Consider the following 21,179-nt stretch of genomic DNA (forward strand, 5'->3'; position numbering starts at 1 on the left):
GGGCGGGGCCCCCCAGGTGCTTTTATTACTTCTTTTTTTAACCGATTCTGTTAATTTATGGCCCGAAGTCGGAGCCAATAAAAAGCGGCGACCGCGGCTCCTCCCCACCATATGCAAACGAGGGGGCGGGGCTGGGGGGGACCCAAGTGTCCCCTCCCCCAGGTCAGGGGGTCCCCAATGTCCCCGGGGTCCCAGGTGTCCCCAGGGCCACCACGGTCCCAGGTGTCACCAAGGGCCACCATGATCCTGGATGTCACCATGGTCCCCAGGGCCACCAAGGTCCCCATCGTCCCCATGGTCCCCAGGGCCACCAAGGTCCCCATCGTCCCCGTTGTCCCCACGGTCCCAGCTGTCCCCACGGTCCCCGTTGTCCCCAAGGCCACCACGGTCCCAGGTGTCCCCATTGTCCTCGTAGTCCCAGGTGTCCCCACGGTCCCAGCTGTCCCCATTGTCCCCAGGGCCACCACGCTCTCCAAGGTCCCCAGGGCCACCACGGTCCCAGCTGTCCCCGTTGTCCCCACGGTCCCCGTTGTCCCCACGGCCACCACAGTCTCCAAGGTCCCCAGGGCCACCATGATCCCAGATGTCACCCCGGTCCCCGATGTCCCCGCGGTCCCAGGTGTCCCCGGCCAGAGCCCCCGCCGTCCCCTGCAGGGTCCAGGACAGCAGGGCCAGGCGGAGGCAGAGGTGGCCGGTGTCCCCTCGCGTCCCCCGGCCGTGTCCCCCGCCCAGCTGGGCCGCCAGCGCCGGCAGCGTGTGGCCCCCTTGGCCCAGCAGCACGTGGCGGAAGGGGGTGACCAGGGGGGACACGAAGGGGGACAGGAGCGAGGCCTCCGCCTGGGGACGGGGACAGGGACGTGGTCAATGGGGACGGGGACAGGGCCACCGTCAATGGGACGGGGATGTGGTCAAGGGGACGGGGACAGGGATGGGGACAGGGTGACAATAAGAGGTGATGGCAGTGGTGACACGGCCACGATGTGGGTGTTGAGGGGACAGGGACGGGGACCGGGTGACAACGGGAGGTGACGGTGACACTCACGGCCACGATGTGGGTGTTGAGGGGACAGGGACGGGGACCGGGTGACAACGGGAGGTGACGGTGACACGGCCACGATGTGGGTGTTGAGGGGACAGGGACGGGGACCGGGTGACAACGGGAGGTGACGGTGACACGGCCACGATGTGGGTGTTGAGGGGACAGGGACGGGGACCGGGTGACAACGGGAGGTGACGGTGACACGGCCACGATGTGGGTGTTGAGGGGACAGGGACGGGGACCGGGTGACAACGGGAGGTGACGGTGACACGGCCACGATGTGGGTGTTGAGGGGACAGGGACGGGGACCGGGTGACAACGGGAGGTGACGGTGACACTCACGGCCACGATGTGGGTGTTGAGGGGACAGGGACGGGGACCGGGTGACAACGGGAGGTGACGGTGACACGGCCACGATGTGGGTGTTGAGGGGACAGGGACGGGGACCGGGTGACAACGGGAGGTGACGGTGACACGGCCACGATGTGGGTGTTGAGGGGACAGGGACGGGGACCGGGTGACAACGGGAGGTGACGGTGACACGGCCATGATGTGGGTGTTGAGGGGACAGGGACGGGGACCGGGTGACAACGGGAGGTGACGGTGACACGGCCATGATGTGGGTGTTGAGGGGACAGGGACCGGGTGACAACGGGAGGTGACGGTGACACTCACGGCCATGATGCGGGCGTTGAAGCCGCGGTTGAGGCGCTCGTTGGTCCCCTCCGAGCCGGCCATCTCCTGGCGCAGCGTCTCGGCCGCCCGCACGACGTCACCGCGGGCCGAGGACAGGCGCTGCAGGGACAGACCCTGCGCCTGGGGGGACATTGGGGACATCCCAGTGCCATACTGGTTTATACTGGGGCATACTGGTCTGACCTGGAGGGGCGCCAGGCGGCGCAGCAGGGCATCCCCCAGGGCGCCAGGGTCCAGGGGCAGCCCCTGTGCCTCCCAGTGCCCCCTGCTACCCTCCCAGTGCCGTACTGGTTTATACTGGGGCATACTGGTCTGACCTGGAGGGGCGCCAGGCGGCGCAGCAGGGCATCCCCCAGGGCGCCAGGGTCCAGGGGCAGCCCCTGTGCCTCCCAGTGCCCCCTGCTACCCTCCCAGTGCCTCCCAGTGCCTCCCCAGTGCCCCCTGCTACCCTCCCAGTGCCGTACTGGTTTATACTGGGGCATACTGGTCTGACCTGGAGGGGCGCCAGGCAGTGCAGCAGAGCATCCCCCAGGGCACCAGGGCCCAGGAGCAGCCCCAGTGCCTCCCAGTGCCCCCTGCTACCCTCCCAGTGCCTCCCAGTGCCTCCCCAGTGCCCCCTGCTACCCTCCCAGTGCCATACTGGTTTATGCTGGGGCATACTGGTCTGACCTGGAGGGGCGCCAGGCGGCGCAGCAGGGCGTCCCCCAGGGCGCCGGGGTCGAGGGGCAGGCGGGCGTCGTGGCCCAGGCGCAGCAGCAGGTGGGCGGCCACCGCGGCCACCGCCCGGGCCACCGCCGGCAGCCGCCCCCGCAGCCGCCCCTGCAGCCGCCCCAGCGTGTCCTCGCGCGTCCCCAGCGCCGCCCGCGACCACCCGCCGGGCGCCTGCGGGGGACACCGGGGGGGACAGGGGGACATGGGGAGGGATGGGGACGCGGGGACGTGGGCAGTGATGGGGACACGGGGAGGGGACACGGGGAGGGGACATGGGGACGTGGGGACATGGTTGGTGATGGGGACACGGTGAGGGGACATGGGGGGACATGGGGACACAGGGGGGCATTGGGGACATGGGGGGGGACATGGGGACATGGAGGGACATGGGGACACAGTCAGTGATGGGGACACGGTGAGGGGACATGGGGGGACATGGGGACATGGGGACATGGAGGGACATGGGGACATGGGCAGTGATGGGGACATGGGGAGGGGACATGGGGAGGGGACATGGGGAGGGGACATGGGGACACAGGGGGGCATTGGGGACATGGGGAGGGGGACATGGGGACATGGAGGGACATGGGGACCCGGTCAGTGATGGGGACACGGTGAGGGGACATGGGGGGACATGGGGACACGGGGACATTGGGGGGACATGGGGAGGGGGACATGGGGACATGGAGGGACATGGGGACATGGGCAGTGATGGGGACACGGGGAGGGGACATGGGGAGGGGACAAGGGGGGACAGGGGGATGGGGGGGGACACGGAGGGACATGGCCAGTCATGGGGACATGGGGACAGTGGGGGGCATGGAGGGGGACGGGGGGACACAGGGGAACACGGGGGGACACGGGGGGACATGGGGACACGGTGATGGGGACATGGGGACATGGTGGGGACACGGGGGTGACACGGGGCCATCGGGGGGGTGGGTGCTGGGGACAGGGGGTGACACGGGGACACGCGGGGACACGGGGCCATCGGGGGGGGGTGGGTGCTGGGGACACGGGGGTGACACGGGGCCATCGGGGGGGGGTGGGTGCTGGGGACAGGGGGTGACACGGGGCCATCGGGGGGGGGTGGGTGCTGGGGACAGGGGGTGACACGGGGACACACGGGGACACGGGGGTGACACGGGGCCATCGGGGGGGGGTGGGTGCTGGGGACAGGGGGTGACACGGGGACACGCGGGGACACGGGGGCTCCCCACCTCGTCGAAGCCGAGCTCCACGGCCGGGACCCCGGCGGCGGCGGTGAAGGGGAAGGCGCCGCTTTCGGGGGGCAGCGGCCGGATCCTGGAATGGGGGGGGTGGGGGGGTGGGGGGAGGGGAAACGACCCAGGTGTCCGGGCCCTGCCCCCACCCCCAAAGGGGACCCCTCCCCCCCGCCCCTCCCCCCCGGCGCTCACACGTCGCTCTCCCAGGCCCGGCCCGGCCTCGTCACCTGCTCCAAGAGGCTTTTCCCACCCTCGTTGGGGCTCTCCACCTTGGGGGGGGGAGGGGAGGGGGGGGTGAGGGACCCCAGGCATCCGGGACCCCTCCCCCCACCCCTCCCCCCACCCCTCCCCCACCTGGCTGAGGGCGCTCTCGATGAGGTTGACCAGTGTGGGGCTGGTTTTGGCCACCAAACGGTCGTCACCTGCATGGGGGGGGGGAGGGGGGGGGGGGTTAGAGGGGACCCCCCCACCCCTCCCCCCCTCACCTTGGGGGAGGGTCCAGGGGGTGGGGGAGGGGCTCACCCAGCACGGCCTGGTCCAGGCTGATGTAGGCGGCCACTTTGGTGTGCAGGAGGTCGGGGTACCCCTGGGGGTCACGGAGGTCACGGGGGGGTCACGGGGGGTCACGGGGGGGTCACGGGGGGGTCAGGGGCCCCGGGCTCACCTCCAGCCACTCGGTGGCCCCCAAATGCCCGAATTCGCCCCCGTCCCAGCTGACGAAGAGCAGCGTCCGCCGGAGCTGGAAGCCTGCGGGGGGGGGGGCCCGGCGTCGGGGGGGGGGCCCATGGGGGGGGGAGGGGACCCATGGGGGGGGGGAGGGGACCCCGAGGAGGGGGAGGGGACCCATGGGAGGGGAGGGGACCCCGAGGAAGGCGGGGGGGGACCCATGGGGGGGGGAGGGGACCCAAGGATGGGGGGGGACCCAGGCATCCAGGGAGGGGCCCAACCCCCGCCTTTTCCCCACCCCCCGCCTTTTCCCCACCCCCCCATGACCCCGCCCCCGGCCCCACCCCATTCTGGCCCCGCCCCATCCCGGCCCCGCCCTCACCGTCGCGCCCCATGGCGGCGAAGAGGTGGGCGAGCTCCAGCAGGAGGGCGGTGCCGACCCCCGAGGCCGCCGCCCCCGGCCCCAGCGAATCCCGCTGCGCCCCCACGATGATGTAACAGTCTGGGAGGGGGTGGGGTCAGGCAGGCTCCACCCCCCTCAAGCCACACCCCCTAAGGGGGACAGCACCACCCACTGGGTCCCCCCGCCCACCTCCTCCAGGCTCCACCCTCCCCCTTAGCCCCACCCACCCCAGGCTTAGCCCCACCCCTCCCAGATTGGCCACGCCCCCTACAGCACTGCCACGCAGGGGTTGACCCGCCCCCTTGCTCCCACCCCCCTTGGCCACACCCCAACTGACCACACCCCAACAGGCCACACCCCCAACCCCCCCCCCAGTGCATCCTCCCCATGGCAGCCCCCCAGGGCTTGGCCTTCCCCTCCATGGCCCCACCCTCCTTGTAGCCCCGCCCCCTGGCCCCGCCCCCTCCGGCCCCGCCCCCTCCGGCCCCGCCCCCTCACCGGGCTCCAGCCGCCCCTCCAGGGCCCCGAAGACGCTGGTGAGGGTCCCCGGCCTCGTCCCCGCGGCCACGCTCAGCCGCAGCCGCCGCCCCCCCGGGCCCGGCCGGTACTGGAGCCCCCGCCCGGGGGGGCCCCACTGCGCCGGCGCCCGCGGCCCCCCCAGCGCCCTGCGCGCGGACGGGACCGGGGCGTCGGGGGGGGCCGGGGCGTCCGGGACCCCCGCGCCCCCTCCCCAGGGACCCACGGGTCTGGGGGTGCCCGGGGGGGGTTCAGGAACCCGACCCCCCCCCAGGGACCCGGGTGTGGGGGCCCCCTCCCGGGCCGCCCAGGGCCGATGACCCCTCCTGACCCCTCGTGACCCCTCGTGACCCCTCATTAATTACCCCCAGCTGCTCCTAACGAGGCTCCAACCGCCCCCGCCAGCACCTGCGCCCCCCCCGCTCACTCCGCCCCCCCACCCCCGGGGGTCCCGGTGCGGCGGCGGAGCCCCCCCAGCCCCCAGCAGGTTGGTGGGGACCCCGCCCCCGCCCCCCCATCGGGGGGACCCCGCCCCCCCCCCCCCCCCGTACCGCAGCAGGCGGGCGGCGGCGGCGGCGCTGAGGGGGTGGGCGGGGATGGGGGGCAGCCCCGGGGGGCGGCGGGGGGGGGCCCGGCCGGTGAAGGAGGGGAACCCCCGGCTGTAGGGGTCCCCCGAGCCCTCCTGCACCTGCGGGGGGTGAATCAGACCCGGGGACCCCCCCCGGGGCCCCCGCAAACCTCCCCCCAGATCCCCACCCCCCCCAGCCCCCCCCAAACACCCCCAAATCCCCCTCAGCCCCCTCCCCCACCCCCCAATTCCCTCCCAGCCCCCCCAATCCATCCCCAGCCCCCCCATTGCCACCCAGCCCCCCCCAATCTGCCCGTACCCCCCCATCCCCACCCCCCAGCGCCCCCAAATCCCCCCATAGCCCCCTAACCCCCCACCCCCACCCTCTGAGCACCCCAAATCTCCCCAGCCCCCCCCCAAATCTTCCCCCCACCCCCCCTAAGGCCCACAGAGACCCCTCCCCCCCCCAGTGGCCCCCAGCCCCCCCCACTCACGTGCACGGTCACGGCCGTGTCCCCCCCCAGCCCGGGGCCCCCCCCGGGCCCGGCCGTGTCCTGGGGGTCGGGGTACAGCAGGACCCCGATGGCCCCCGCCCCCGCCGCCGCCGCCACCTGCGGACCCAGGCGCGCGGGGGGACCCCGCGTCATCCTCCCCTCCCCCCCCAGGGCCCCTCCCCCCCCAGGGGACCCCGCGTCATCCTCCCCTCCCCCCCCAGGGCCCCTCCCCCCCCAGGGGACCCCAGCATCCTCCCCTCCCCCCCCATAGGGGACCCCGCATCATCCTCCCCTCCCCCCCAGGGCCCCTCCCCCCCCCAGGGGACCCCAGCATCCTCCCCTCCCCCCCCAAGGGACTCCAGCATCCTGCCCCTCCCCCCCCAGGGGACCCTGACATCCAGCCCTGTCCCCCCCAGGGGACCCCAGCCTCCTGCCCCTCCCCCGGCCCCTCCCCCCGGCCCCTCCCCCAGCCCCTCCCCCAGCCCACCTTGGCGGCGGGGGGCCCCCGGCCCAGGCGCAGCAGCAGCAGGTTCCCGCGCGGCGACACCCCCCGCGCCCGCAGCAGCGCCAGGTCCTGGGGGCGCCCGTAGTGCCCGTACACCAGCCCCCCCTGCGGGTCAGGGGTCAGGGGTCAGGGGTCGGGGGTCGGGGGTCAGGGGTCGGGTCAGGGGTTGGGGTCAGGGGTCGGGGTTGGGGTCAGGGTCAGTATCAAGGTCAGGGGTTGGGGCTCAGGTTGGGTCAGGCTCAGGGTTGGGTCGGGGTCAGGGGTCGGGGTCAGAGGTCAGGGGTCAGGGGTCGGGGGTTACCGTGGCGTTGCCGGGGGCGCTCCAGGCGCAGAAGGCCTCGGGGTCGAGGCGGAGCCGCTCCAGCTCCCGCCCCCCCGCGTCCACCCACAGCAGCGACGCCGACCCCCTGCGGGGGCAGAGGTCAGGGGTCAGGGGTCAGGGGTCAGGCTCCCCCCAGCAGCCCTCCCAGCCCCCCGAGACCCCCCCATACCCCGTCCCCCCATGACCCCTGTAACCTTTGACCTTCTGTGACCCCCCTGGCACCCTCCATCCCTCCCGTGACCCCTGACCCCTGTGACCCCCATACCCCCCCCAGTGACCCCTGTGACCCCATTCGCCCCCACCCCCAGGACCCCTCCCCCACCATGACCCCCGGCCCCCCGACCTCTGCACGAACCCCCATGTACCCTGGCCCCGCCCCATGACCCCTGACCCCACCCCGGCCCCGCCCCCTTACCGTGTGGGCAGGGGGAGGGGCTGGGGGCGGCTCCAGACCCGGCTTAGCCCCGCCCCCACCATGGCGCTGAGCACGGCCTGCGCCAGGCCCCGCCCCCGCTCCGACCCCGCCCCGTGCGGCCCCGCGCTCACCTCCCTGCGGGCGGGGTCAGAGGTCAGAGGTCAGGGGTCATGGGCAGGCGGCAAGCGGAAGTGCCCCCCCCGGGGTGAGGGTTGGGGTCAGGGGTCAGGATGCCAGGGTCAGAGGTCAGGGGCCAAGGGGGTAAGGGCAGGCCTGCAGGGTCAAGGGTCAAGGGTCAGGGTACCCCTCCAGGGTCAGGATTGGGTTGGGGTCAAGGGTCAGGGGTCAGAACGCCACCTCATGGGGTCAGGGTTGGGGTCAGGCGTGAGGACCAGGGGGTCAGGGGTCAAGGGTCAAGGTCAGGCTCCACAGACCCAGGCGGCAATGGGCCCCTCCCACGAGGTCGGGGTGGGGTCAGGGGTCAGGGGTCAGGGGTCAGGGGTCACTCACCGCACCCAGGCCTCCACCCGCTCCTCCCGCAGGTGCCGCTGCAGCAGCTCTCGCAGGCGGGGCCGGGGGGGCGGGGCCTCGGCGCTGGTCCCGCCCTCCACCTCCTCTGGGGCGGAGCCTCCCAGGTCAGGCCCCGCCCCTGCCCCGCCCCTGCAGGGGGCGTGGCCAATCCCAGCCACCAGCAGCCCTGTGGGGGGGGAGGGGAGAACAGGGCATGGGCGGGGCCAGAGGGGGGTGGGGCCTGGGGGGCGGGGCTACAGCCGGGGGCGGGGCTGGGGCAGGCAGTGGTGGGGTAACGGGGCGTAATGGGGTAACGGGGGGTAACGGGGTGTAAGGATGCAAGGGGTGTAAGGGGGTGTAAGGGGTGCAAGGGGGTAACAGGGTGTAAGGGTGTAAGGGGTGTAAGGGTGTAAGGGTGTAAGGGGGTGTAAGGGGGCGTAAGGGGGTGTAAGGGGGTGTAAGGGGTGCAAGGGGTAACGGGGTGTAAGGGTGTAAGGGGTGTAAGGGGGCGTAAGAGGGTGTAAGGGGCTGTAAGGGGTGCAAGGGGTAATGGGGTGTAAGGGTGTAAGGGGTGTAAGGGGTAACGGGGTGTAAGGGTGTAAGGGGTGCAAGGGGTGCAAGGGGTAACGGGGTGTAAGGGTGTAAGGGGTGTAAGGGGGTGTAAGGGGGTGTAAGGGTGCAAGGGGGTAACAGGGTGTAAGGGTGTAAGGGTGTAAGGGGGTGTAAGGGGGCGTAAGGGGGTGTAAGGGGTGCAAGAGGGTAACGGGGTGTAAGGGTGTAAGGGGTGTAAGGGGGCATAAGAAGGTGTAAGGGGTGCAAGGGGGTAACAGGGTGTAAGGGTGTAAGGGGTGTAAGGGGGCGTAAGAGGGTGTAAGGGGGTGTAAGGGGTGCAAGGGGTAACGGGGTGTAAGGGCGTAAGGGGTGTAAGGGTGTAAGGGGTGTAAGGGAGTGTAAGGGGGTGTAAGGGGGTGTAAGGGGTCCAAGGGGTAACGGGGTGTAAGGGTGTAAGGGGTGTAAGGGGGTGTAAGGGGGTGTAAGGGGGTGTAAGGGGTCCAAGGGGTAACGGGGTGTAAGGGTGTAAGGGGTGTAAGGGGGTGTAAGGGGGTGTAAGGGGGTGTAAGGGGTGTAAGGGGTAAGGGGGTGTAAGGGTGTAAGGGGTGTAAGGGGGTGTAAGGGGGTGTAAGGGGTGCAAGGGGTAACGGGGTGTAAGGGTGTAAGGGTGTAAGGGGTGTAAGGGTGTAAGGGGGTGTAAGGGGGTGTAAGGGGGTGTAAGGGGTGCAAGGGGTAACGGGGTGTAAGGGGTAACGGGGTGTAAGGGTGTAAGGGGTGTAAGGACGTGTAAGGGGGGTGTAAGGGTGCAAGGGGTAACGGGGTGTAAGGGTGTAAGGGGGTCGCTGCGGTTCCCTACCGGCCAGGAAGGCGGAGGCGGAGCCCAGCGCCAGGGTGGCGAGGGGGTGGAGCCGTGGGCGGGGCAGTGGGCGTGGCCTGCGCCGTGGGCGGGGCCCGGGGCGGGGCAACCGGACGATGGGGTCCCCCCCCTCCTCCTCCTCCTCCTGCTCCCCTCCCCCCCCTCGGGGGTCCCGGTGCCGGCAATAGGAAACCGCCCCTCCCCCCGGGGGCTGCGGCACCGCGTCACCGCCCGCCCGGGGGGGGAGGGGCGGCCTGGGTGCCCCCGGGGGGGGGGAGGGGGTCCCGGATGCCTGGGTCCCCTTTTGTGGGGGGAGAGGGGGCCTGGGACCCTTGGGGGGGCTTCAGTACCCCTGGGGGGAGGGGGGGACCCTTTTGGGGGGTTGGGGGGTCCCGGACAGCTGGGTCCCCTTTTTTTGGGGGGGGGGGGGGCCGTTACCCGTCCGAGGAAGCAGCGTCTCAGGGTCTCCATCGCTGCCGGGTCCTGGGGCGAGAGCGGCCGGGGGGGTCCGGGGGGGGTCCCGGGGGGTTTGGGGGTCCCAGGGGGGGTCCGGGGGGTGTCCTGGGGGGGTCCCAGGGGGGTTGGGGGTCCCGGGGGGGCCCCAAGGGGGTTCCTGGGGGTCTCCAGGGGTCCGGGGGGTCCCAGGAGGCCGCGCCCCACCCCCACGCCCCCCATGGGGTGGACTTTGCCCCCAGCCGGACTTTTACCCCCCCCCCCCGCCCCCTCCCCGCGTCCCCCCCCACCCCCAAAATCCCCCCCACCCCCCCGTGTCCCCCCCGACCCCCCCAAAGCCCCCGGCCCCCCCCCGGCCCCGCTCACCCCTCGGCCCCGCGGCCCCGCTGCGCCCCCGCCCCCTCCCGAGGCGTGAAAAGGGGGCGGGGCCATGGGCGGGGCATTGGGAGGAAGGGGCGGGGCTGTGTGGGGAACGGGGCGTGGTTTCTGGAGGAGGGGGCGTGGCTACGGGGACGCCCCGCCCCGGCGCCGCCCGGTCTGGCTTCCCCTTATCTGACCCCGGTCAGTGACCCCGGGGGCAGCGGGGGGGCCCAGGGGCTTTGGGGGGGGCCCAGGGGGCTTGGGGGGGGCCCAGGGGTTTGAGGGGGATCCATGAGTCTGGAGGGGGGACTCAGAGGTTTTGGGGGGGTCCCAGGGGCTTTGGGGGGGGGCCCAGGGGGCTTGGGGGGGTCCCAGGGGTTTGAGGGGGCTCCAGGAGTCCGGAGGGGGGACTCAGAGGTTTTGGGGGGTCCCAGGGGCTTTGGGGGGGGCCCAGGGGGCTTGGGGGGGGCCCAGGGGCTTTGGGGGGGGCCAGGGGCTTTGGGGGGGCCCAGGTGTCTTGGGGGGACACAAGAATCCAGGGGGGTCCCAGGGGTTTTGGGGGGACCCAGGAGTCCGGGGGGGGTCCCAGGGGCTTTGGGGGGGCTCCAGGAGTCCGGGGGGGGGGGACTCAGAGGTTTTGGGGGGTCCCAAGGGCTTTGGGGGGGTCCCAGGGGCTTTTGGGGACCCAAGCATCCAGGGGAGACCTAGCGGTTTTGGGGGGGTCCCAGGGGTTTTGGGGGGGACCCAGGCATCCAGGAGGGGCCCCAGGGGCTTTGGGGGGGCCCCAGGAGCTTTTGGGGACCCAAGCATCTGGGAGCGGACCCAGACATCTGAGGGGGGGGTCCCAGGGGTTTGGGGGGGTCCCAGGGGTTTTGGGGGTGTCCCAGGGGTTTGGGGGGGGGTCCCAGGGGTTTGGGGGGGGTCCCAGGGGTTTTGGGGGTGTCCCAGGGGTTTGGGGGGGGTCCCAGGGGTTTGGGGGGGGGTCCCAGGGGTTTTGGGGGTGTCCCAGGGGTTTGGGGGGTGTCCCAGGGGTTTGGGGGGGGTCCCAGGGGTTTTGGGGGTGTCCCAGGGGTTTGGGGGGCATCCCAGGGGTTTGGGGGGGGTCCCAGGGGTTTTGGGGGGGTCCCAGGGGTTTGGGGGGGGTCCCAGGGGTCCGGGCGCAGGGAGGAGGCGGGGGCGCAGCTCAGATAAATACCGTCGTGTTTGTATTAAGTTACGGGGGGGGGGGGGGGTGGGATTTGGGGGGGGGTGGGGGTTTGCGTCTCCCCTGAGTGACAGCTGTCAATCAATCGCCCGCAGGGCCTGGGCGTGCCTGTGACGGGCAGCTGTCAATCAACCGGGTCGCTCAGGCAGGAGGAGGATGATTGACAGCTGTCAATCACCTGCCGGTACGTCCAACGTGCCGGGGGGAGGGTCCGCGGGGGGGGGGGGGGGGGGAGTTGGGGGATGGGGACGGGATGGATGATTGACAGCTGTCTGTCATCGGCGACAGGCGTCGGCGAGGAAGAGCCGGACCTTCCCGCGGAGGAAGCTGCTGTGGACGCCCAGCAGCCGGGCCAGGGTCCGCACCCGCAGCTCGGGGGGGGGGGTCGGCTCGGGGGGGGTCCTGGGGGGCAGCGGGGGGGGGTCAGGGACCCCCCAGGACCCTCAGGGCCCCCCAAGTCCCCCCCCAGGACCCCGTTCCCCCCTCATTCCCCCCCTTACTGGGAGAGGGGAGCCCCCCCCATACTGGGATGGGGACCCCCCCGGACCCCTGTACCTGGACAGGGACGCCCCCGCCCAGGACCCCTCCAGACCTCCCGCAGCCCCCCCCATACCAAGGCAGGGACCCCCCAAAACCCCCCAGCCCCCCCCATACCAGGGCAATGACCCCCCCCCAGGCCCCCCCAGCCCCCCATATCAGGATAGGGACCCCCCCAGAACTCCCCATACCAGGGCAGGGACCCCCCCCAGGCCCCCATATCAGGATAGGGACCCCCCCAGAACTCCCCATACCAGGGCAGGGACCCCCCCAGAACCCCCCAGTCCCCCATATCGGGATGGGGACACCCCAAAAGCCCCCAGCCCCCCCCATACCAGGGCAAGGACCCCCCCCCCAGGCCCCCCCCAGCCCCCCATATCAGGAAGGGGACCCCCCCAGAACCCCTCCAGCCCTCCTGTACCAGGGCAGGGACCCCCCCCAGGACCCCCCAGCCCCCCATATCAGGATGGGGACCCCCCCAAAACCCCCCAGCCCCCCCATACCAGGGCAAGGACCCCCCCCCGGACCCCCCAGCCCCCCCAGCCCCGGGCAGGGACCCCCCGTACCGGGACGGGGAGCCCCCGCAGCAGGCGGGCCAGGCTGCGGGCCGCGCCGTAGGCCCGGTCGAGGGTGGGGCGCAGGCGGGGGTCCGGCAGCAGCTCCCGCGCCCGCAGGACGGCGGCCACCAGCACCGCCTGCCCCCCCCCCACCTCGCGCGCCCGCGCCCCCGCCTGCGGGCAGGGACGGGGGGGGTCACGGGGGGACATCGGGGGGACGGGGGGCGTGGGGGTCACGTGAGGACGGGGGGCACAGGGGGGACGTTGGGGGTCACGGGGTCACATGGGGACGGGGGGTCATGGGGGGTCATGGGGGGACACAGGGCCGGGGGGGACATTGGGGGGCACGGGGGGCACATGGGGACACCCAGGGGCACCCCAGGACAGCCACCACCCCTGGGGACCCCCCCCACTCCCCATCACCCCCAGTTCATCCCAGTTCACCCCCAGTTCATCCCAGTTCATCCCCGTTCTCCCCCTCTCTCCCCATTTTGCCCCATTTCTCCCCATTTCTCCCTGTTTTTCCCCATTTCACCACATTTTGCCCCATTTCTCTTTGTTTCGCCTCATCTTGCCCCAGTTTGCCCATTTTGCCCCGTTTCTCCCCATTTTGCCCCATTTCTTGGTCTGTTTCATCTCATTTCTTCCCATTTTTCCCCGTTTCATCTCATTTCTCTCCATTTCTCCGTATTTTGCCCCGTTTCTCCCCATTTCCCCTTGTTTCAGCCCAGTTTGTCCCATTTCACCCCGTTTCTCCCAGTTTCTCCCCATTTTGCCCCATTTCTCCCAGTTTCACCCCGCTTTCCCCCATTTCTCCCCATTTTTTTCCCCATCTCTCCCTGTTTTGCTCCGATTTCCCCATTTCACCCCGTTTTTCCCAATTTCCCCCCGTTTCTCCCCATTTTGCCCAATTTCACCCCGTTTTTTCCCCCATTTCTCCCGTTTTGCCCCGATTTCCCCCCGTTTCGCCCCGGTTCCCCACTCACGTCCATCCGCCGCCAGTCGTTGAAGTTGACGCCGGGGTCGGGGACGGCCACCGCCTCGGGCAGGTCACAGGGGGGGCCGCAGCCGGCCTGGGGGGTGGGGAGGGGGACGCTGCCACCCACCCGCCCCGGCCCCACGGTGTCCCCATGGTGTCCCCAAGCCCCCCAGGGGGGTTCCTGTGCCCCCCATGGTGTCCCCAGGCCCCCCAACCCCCCCCCAGAGGGTCCCTGTCCCCCCCCATGATGTCCCCAACCCCCCCAGTGGGTCCCTGTGCCCCCCATGGTGTCCCCCCACCCCCCCCCAGGGCCACCCCAGAGGGTCCCTGTGCCCCCCATGATGTCCCTTACCCCCCCCAGTGGGTCCTGTGCCCCCCATGGTGTCCCCCACCCCCCCCAGGGCCACCCCAGGGGGTCCCTGTGCCCCCCATGATGTCCCCAACCCCCCCCAGTGGGTCCCTGTGCCCCCCATGGTGTCCCCCACCCCCCCCAGGCCACCCCAGAGGGTCCCTGTGCCCCCCATGATGTCCCCAACCCCCCCCAGTGGGTCCCTGTGCCCCCCATGGTGTCCCCCACCCCCCCCAGGGCCACCCCAGAGGGTCCCCTGTGCCCCCCATGATGTCCCCAACCCCCCCCAGTGGGTCCCTGTGCCCCCCACGGTGTCCCCCACCCCCCCCAGGGCCACCCCAGGGGGTCCCTGTGCCCCCCATGATGTCCCCAACCTCCCCCCACCCCCCCAGAGGGTCCCTGTGCCCCCCATGATGTCCCCAACCCCCCCCCAGTGGGTTCCCTGTGCCCCCCATGGTGTCCCCCACCCCCCCCAGGGCCACCCCAGAGGGTCCCTGTGCCCCCCATGATGTCCCCAACCCCCCCCAGTGGGTCCCTGTGCCCCCCATGGTGTCCCCCACCCCCCCCAGGGCCACCCCAGAGGGTCCCTGTGCCCCCCATGATGTCCCCAACCTCCCCCCACCCCCCCAGGGGGTCCCTGTGCCCCCCCCCCCAGTGTCCCCCAACTCCCAGGGGGTCCCCGTGCCCCCCATGGCGTCCCCAAGCGCCCCCCCCCCGGGGGTCCCCGTGCCCCCCCCGTGTCCCCAGGCCCTGTGGGGTCCCCGCCCCCTCACCAGCCCCCCTCTCGGCGTCGCGGGCCTCCAGGATGAACCTCTCCATCACCCGGGGGTCGCAGAGCGAGGGGGGGCCGTCGGGGCGCCCCGGGACCCCCAACAGCATCAGCACCAGCGCGCACAGCCCTGGGGGGGGGCGGGGGGGGGTGAGGGACCCCCCCCCAGAGCCCCCCCAGAAGCTGCGCTGGGGATGGGGATGCTACAGCCCCCCCCCTCGGTCCCCACCATCCCACTGGGAGCACTGGGAGCCGGGGGGGGCGCAGAGGGGGGAGATGGGGATGGGGGGGGGCTCGGAGGCCTGGGTCCCTGTGTGCCCCCCCCCCCCCCCCCGGTGTCCCCTGGGACCACCCGGGCGCCCGCGTCCCCTCCCACCACCCGCTTCCCAGGATGCCCCATCCCCACCCGCGCCGTCACCCACCGACGGGGGACCCCCACCCCCACCCCAAAAGGGGAACCCAGGCATCCAACCCCCCCCCCCCACCCCCCCCCCCCCCAACTCACCCGCCGCCCCCATCGCCGGCTGCTCATGGCACGGGGGGGTCCCTGGGTGGCCCCGGGCCTGTGGCCGTCCCCGCCGCCGCGTCCCCCCCGTCCCCGTCCCCGGTTAATGTTTGATCCCAGGGGCCGCGGGGCCGGAAGGGCCCTTGGGGGGGGGTTTTCCCATCCGTTCCCCCCCCCCCCAAGGTTCGGCCGTCGAGGAAAAGGCCGCGCCGGCCGCCGCACGTCGGCCCCTGGCCACGGGCCACCCCCCTCCCCGGCCACGCGGGGACGGCGCCGGGATGGCGGGGAGGGGGGACACGGGGAGGACGTGGGGACGGGGACGTGGGCACGGAGACGTGGGACGGGGTTGGGGACGTGGGGGACGTGGGGGACGTGGGGGACGTGGGACGGGGTTGGGGACGTGGGGGATGTGGGGGACGTGGGGACAGGGACGTGGGACGGGGTTGGGGACGTGGGGGACGTGGGGACGTGGGGGACGTGGGACGGGGTTGGGGACGTGGGGACGTGGGGACGTGGGGACAGGGACGTGGGGCAGGGTTGGGGATGTGGGGGACGTGGGGGACGTGGGGGACGTGGGACGGGGTTGGGGACATGGGGGACATGGGGACAGGGACGTGGGATGGGGTTGGGGACGTGGGGGACGTGGGGGACGTGGGGGACGTGGGGACAGGGACGTGGGACGGGGTTGGGGACATGGGGGACGTGGGGACAGGGACGTGGGACAGGGTTGGGGACATGGGGGACGTGGGAACAGGGACGTGGGACGGGGTTGGGGACATGGGGGACGTGGGGATGTGGGGGACGTGGGACAGGGTTGGGGACATGGGGGACATGGGGACAGGGACGTGGGACAGGGTTGGGGACGTGGGGGACGTGGGAACAGGGACGTGGGACGGGGTTGGGGACATGGGGGACGTGGGGGACGTGGGGATGTGGGAGACGTGGGGACGGGGACATGGGGGATGTGGGGAACGTGGGGGACGTGGGGACAGGGACGTGGGACAGGGTTGGGGACATGGGGGACGTGGGGGATGGGGATGTGGGGACGGAGACATGGGACAGGGTTGGGGACGTGGGGACAGGGACGTGGGACACGGATGGGGGGGACAGAGCTGGGGACATGGGGACGTGGGGACAGGGTTGGGGGACAGGGATGTGGGGACGGGGACATGGGGACCGGGGTGGGGGGACACGGGGACGCGGGCACGGAGGTGCGGGATGGGGACGGTGACGGGGGGACCGGCACAGGGCCATGGGGACAGGGATGAGGGGACAGATTTGGGGACACGGGGATGGGGCGGGGACACGGGGATGGGCATGGCGGCGTGGGCATGAGGACGTGGGGACAGGGAGGGGGACATGGGGACAGGGACATGGGGACACGGGGACAAGGATGGGAGGACGGGGATGCGGGGACGGGGACGGGGACAGGCCACGAGGACAGGGACGTGTGGACATGGACACAGAGGGACGGGGACACGGACACAGGGACACGGACACAGGGATGCAGGCAAGGGGACAGGGATGGGGACACGGACACCGGGATGGCACGAGGACAGGGGGACAAAGACACGAGTGTGAGGACAGGGACACGGGATGGGGACATGGGATGGGGACAGGGACACGGGATGGGGACAGGGACATGGGATGGGGACATGGGGACAGGGATGGGGACACAGGGACACGGGATGGGGACAGGGATGGGGACATGGGATGGGGACAGGGACACAGGAACAGGGACACGGGATGGGGACACGGGATGGGGACATGGGGACAGGGATGGGGACATGGGATGGGGACAGGGACATGGGATGGGGACATGGGGACAGGGATGGGGACACGGGATGGGGACATGGGATGGGGACAGGGACATGGGGACAGGGATGGGGACACAGGAACAGGGACACGGGATGGGGACATGGGGACACAGGACAGGGACATGGGGATGGAGACACGGGGACATGGGATGGGGACACGGGGGCAGGGATGGGGACATGGGATGGGGACAGCGACACAGGACAGGGACATGGGATGGGGACAGGGACACGGGATGGGGACATGGGGACAGGGATGGGGACATGGGGACAGGGACATGGGAAGGGGACACGGGGACAGGGATAGGGACACAGGACAGGGACACGGGATGGGGACATGGGGACAGGGATGGGGACACGGGGACATGGGATGGGGACACGGGGACAGGGATGGGGACATGGGGACAGGGACAAGGCCGCGGGGCCAGGGCCACCCCAGGCAAGGCCGGGGCCACCGAGGGTGAGGTGGGGACACGGGGCCGGGGACCCCGGACGCGCGGGTGCCCCCGCGGGGGGGGGAGGCCGTGGCCGGAGGAAGCGGCCGAACAATGGGGCAGCGTCACCGTCACCGTCACGGCCACCGGCCGCCGGCGCCGCCGTGGCCCCGGCGGGGGAAGACGTGGGGACCCCCGGCCCCGCGGGGGGGGGGGGGTGGGAAATGTCACGGCGGGGGGGAGGGGGGTCCCCGGTTGGGTGGCGGAGGCGGGGACCCCCCGGGTGGCGGGAAGGGGACCCCGGTGGCCGGTGGCCAGTGGCCGCGGGCCGGCCCCCTGCCAGGCCGTACGTGCGGCTCGGCACGGCCGGGGCCCCGGGGTCAGGTCCCCGCGGCGCCAGCGGGGCCAAAGGGCGCCCGGGGCGGGGGGGGGGGGGGGACAACGAGGGGCCGGGGCCCTGCGCCGCCCCCCCCCGAACCGGGGGCTCCCCAAAACGGCCGCCCGCTCCCCAAAACAGGGGGCCCGGGGTGCCCCTCCCCCCCCCCCGATCGCGGGCCTGGACGCCGGCGTCCCCCCGTCCCCCCCCCCCCCCGTTTTCCCACCCTCCCCCCACCGTGGGTCCATGGGGGGGGCGGGGGGGGGGTTTTCCTGCCCCAAAGGTCAGCGGTGACGCGGAGGAAGCCCGGCCCCTCCCCCCCCGCCCCTCCCCCCCCACCGAAGCCCCAAGGCGTCGCTGCTGCCACCGTCTTTATTGGGGCGTCCCCTCCCCCAAACCCCCGACGCCCGGGTCCGCTGGCGGGGGGAGGGGGGTGGGCAAGTCCTTGGGGGGGGATGGGCGTCGTCGAGAGTCTTGGTGGCATCGTGGTGGCCCCAGGGCATGGGTGGCCCGTCGGTGGCATCTTGGTGGCCCCAGCTGATGGTCGGTCACGGTGGCTCGTGGTGGCCCCGGCTCGTTGGTGGCATCTTGGTGGCTCCCACTCATGGTGGCCCCGGCTCGTTGGTGGCATCTCGGTGGCTCCTGCTCATGGTGGCCCCGGCTCGTTGGTGGCATCTTGGTGGCCCCAGCTGATGGTCGGTCACGGTGGCTCGTGGTGGCCCCGGCTCGTTGGTGGCATCTTGGTGGCTCTCGCTCATGGTGGCCCCGGCTCGTTGGTGGCATCTTGGTGGCCCCAGCTGATGGTCGGTCACGGTGGCTCGTGGTGGCCCTGGCTCGTTGGTGGCATCTTGGTGGCTCCTGCTCATGGTGGCCCTGGCTCGTTGGTGGCATCTTGGTGGCCCCAGCTGATGGTCGGTCATGGTTGCTCGTGGTGGCCCTGGCTCATTGGTGGCATCTTGGTGGCTCCTGCTCATGGTGGCCCTGGCTCGTTGGTGGCATCTTGGTGGCCCCAGCTGATGGTCGGTCACGGTGGCTCGCGGTGGCCCTGGCTCGTTGGTGGCATCTTGGTGGCTCCCACTCATGGTGGCCCCGGCTCGTTGGTGGCATCTTGGTGACCCCAGCTGATGGTCGGTCACGGTGGCTCGTGGTGGCCCTGGCTCGTTGGTGGCATCTTGGTGGCCCCAGCTGATGGTCATGGTGGCTTGCGGTGGCCCCGGCTCATCGGTGGCATTTTGGTGGCTTCAACTCATGGTGGCCCCGGCTTGTTGGTGGCTTCACTTGTGGTGGGCCTCACTTGTTGGTAGCCCTGGCTCGTTGGCGGTTCACGGTGACTCGTTGGTAGCCCCAGATCATTGGTGGCTTGTTGGTGTCATCTTGGTGGCCCTGGCTCGTGATGGCTCATGCTGACTTGTGCTGGCCCCAGCTTGTAGGTGGCAGCTTGGTGGCCCGAAGATCATTGGTGGCTCATGGCGATTCTGGGTTATGGTGGCCCTGGCTCACAGTGGCTCACAGTGGCTTGTGGTGGCCCTGGCTCGTTGGTGGCTCGTGGGGGCTGCAGCTTGCGGCGGTCCTAGCCCATGGTGGCTCACGGTGGCCGCCCACAGCTCACGGTGGCCCTGCCTTGCGGCGGCTCACGGCGACTCCCACTCGTGGCGCTTCCTGGTGGCCCGCAGGGACGCTTCGAGGTTGCCAAGGCACCCGCAACGCCCCAAGGGCCACCTCGGGCTGCTCCGGGGCATTTTGGGGTGCCCCAGGGCCTTTTGGGGGGCTCATGACCATTTTGGGGTGCCCCAGGGCGTTTTGGGGCGATCCAGGGCATTTTAGGGTGCTCCAGGGCATTTTGGGGTGCCCCAGGGCATTTTTGGGGTGCTCCAGGGCATTTTAGGGTGCTCAAGACCATTTTGGGGTGCTCCAGGGCCATTTTGGGGCGCTCCAGGGCCATTTTTAGGTGCTCCAGGGCATTTTGGGGCGCTCCAAGGCATTTTTGGGGCGCTCCAGGGCCATTTTTAGGTGCTCCAGGGCAATTTTTAGGTGCTCCAGGGCATTTTGGGGCGCTCCAGGGCATTTTTGGGGTGCCCCCTTGCCGATCGCCGACCCCGCAGTGCCTGGGGGGCCCCCCCACCCCCGCCGGGGCCCCCCCTCAAGCGCAGGGGGCCTCCCGGCAGACCCTGATGTGGATGGCGGAGTTGTGGCGGGGGCGGGGGGAAGCCCCCTCCCCGTCTTCCTCCTCCTCCTCCTCCTCCTCCAGCCCCTCGCCCTCCTCCTCCCCGCCCCCGCCCCGAGGCGGGGGGGGGGCCCCGGCGGCGGCGGGGGGCGGCGAGGGGGGGCAGGGCGACGGAGGAGGTGCTGGCGTGGAGCCGGAGGGCGCCGGGAGCCCCCGCCTGCAGCTGCAGAGCCAGGTTGATGGCGCGGGGGACGGCCAGGCCCAGCCCGTGGAGGCGTAATTCCCCCGGGGGGGAAACGGGGGCCCCCCCCCCGAGACCCCCCACCCCCCCCCGCCCCCCCCGGAGCCAGGAGACGCTGACAACGGCGGAGCTGAGCTCGGAAATCCGTCCGCGCCGTCACGAAAACGTCGGCTCCGGGGTGGTGGTGGGGGGCGGCGATGGAGGGGGGGGGGGATGGAGGGGGGGCGGGGGGCCGGGCCCCGGCGGCGGCGGCGGTGGTGGTGGGGGTCGCCGCCCCCCCCCCACTCCCGGGGACCCCCCCGGGGCTGCTGACGGCGCTGCTGTGTCCCCTGAGGACATCCTGGGGGGGGGGGGCGGGGGGGGTCAGGGACACGGGGGCCTCCTACAGCCCCCCCGAGCCCCCTAATTCCCCCCCAAGACCCCCCATAGCCCCCCCAAGCCCAAGAGGATCCCAGGAGCCCCCCAGCCCCCCCAGATCTCCCCTAGCCCCCCCAGACCCCCTGGCAGCCCCCCAACCCCTCATAGACGCCCCCAGGAGCCCCCCAGCCCCCCCCGGGAGCCCCCCCAGCTGCCCCCCAGAGCCCCTGTAGACCCCCCTGGAGCCCCCCTAGATCTCCCCTAGCCCCCCCAGACCCCCTGGCAGCCCCCCAGCCCCCCCCCCGGAGCCCCCCAGCCCCCCCCAGACCCCCTGGCATCCCCCCATAGCTCCCCCAGGAGCCTCATAGACCCCTAAGAGCCCCGCTGGGACCCCCATGGACCCCCCACAGCCCCCCCACCAGCCCCATAGATCTGCCATAGCCCCTCAGCAGCCCCATAAACCCCCCCAAACTCCCCTGGGAGCCCCACAGACCCCCCCCAGGAGCCCCCCTGGACCCCCCCAGACTCCTCAGCAACCCCCCAGCCCCCTCAGCAGCCCCCCAGCCCCCCCAAGAGCCCCGCAGACTCCTCAGCAGCCCCC

General features: G+C 72.0%; 2 protein-coding genes across 2 annotated transcripts; both read right to left on the reverse strand.

Moving 5' to 3' along the window:
- Nucleotides 1-225: 225 nt before the first annotated feature.
- On the reverse strand, nucleotides 226-9,950 carry LOC309604147 (transferrin receptor protein 2-like; the record flags this gene model as incomplete). The annotated part of the gene is made up of 18 exons (XM_082339062.1): nucleotides 226-837; nucleotides 1,715-1,855; nucleotides 2,405-2,617; nucleotides 3,667-3,751; nucleotides 3,865-3,941; nucleotides 4,027-4,094; nucleotides 4,195-4,258; nucleotides 4,337-4,419; nucleotides 4,721-4,840; nucleotides 5,240-5,406; nucleotides 5,809-5,945; nucleotides 6,320-6,436; nucleotides 6,807-6,929; nucleotides 7,126-7,231; nucleotides 7,562-7,696; nucleotides 8,072-8,258; nucleotides 9,480-9,690; nucleotides 9,918-9,950. The coding sequence occupies 18 exons, from the start codon at nucleotides 9,948-9,950 to the stop codon at nucleotides 226-228; spliced, it is 2,679 nt and encodes an 892-aa protein (XP_082195188.1).
- Nucleotides 9,951-11,634: 1,684 nt separating this feature from the next.
- On the reverse strand, nucleotides 11,635-15,305 carry EPO (erythropoietin). The gene is given in 7 exon segments (XM_082339067.1): nucleotides 11,635-11,879; nucleotides 11,881-11,898; nucleotides 12,600-12,764; nucleotides 13,577-13,663; nucleotides 14,692-14,697; nucleotides 14,699-14,817; nucleotides 15,193-15,305. Coding segments are annotated over 7 exon segments (516 nt in total). The 5' UTR covers nucleotides 15,206-15,305; the 3' UTR covers nucleotides 11,635-11,771.
- Nucleotides 15,306-21,179: the final 5,874 nt, after the last annotated feature.

Source organism: Platalea leucorodia, assembly GCF_965183815.1.
Source record: "Platalea leucorodia genome assembly, contig: HAP1_HAP1_SCAFFOLD_396, whole genome shotgun sequence".
NCBI classification, from domain to species: domain Eukaryota; kingdom Metazoa; phylum Chordata; class Aves; order Pelecaniformes; family Threskiornithidae; genus Platalea; species Platalea leucorodia.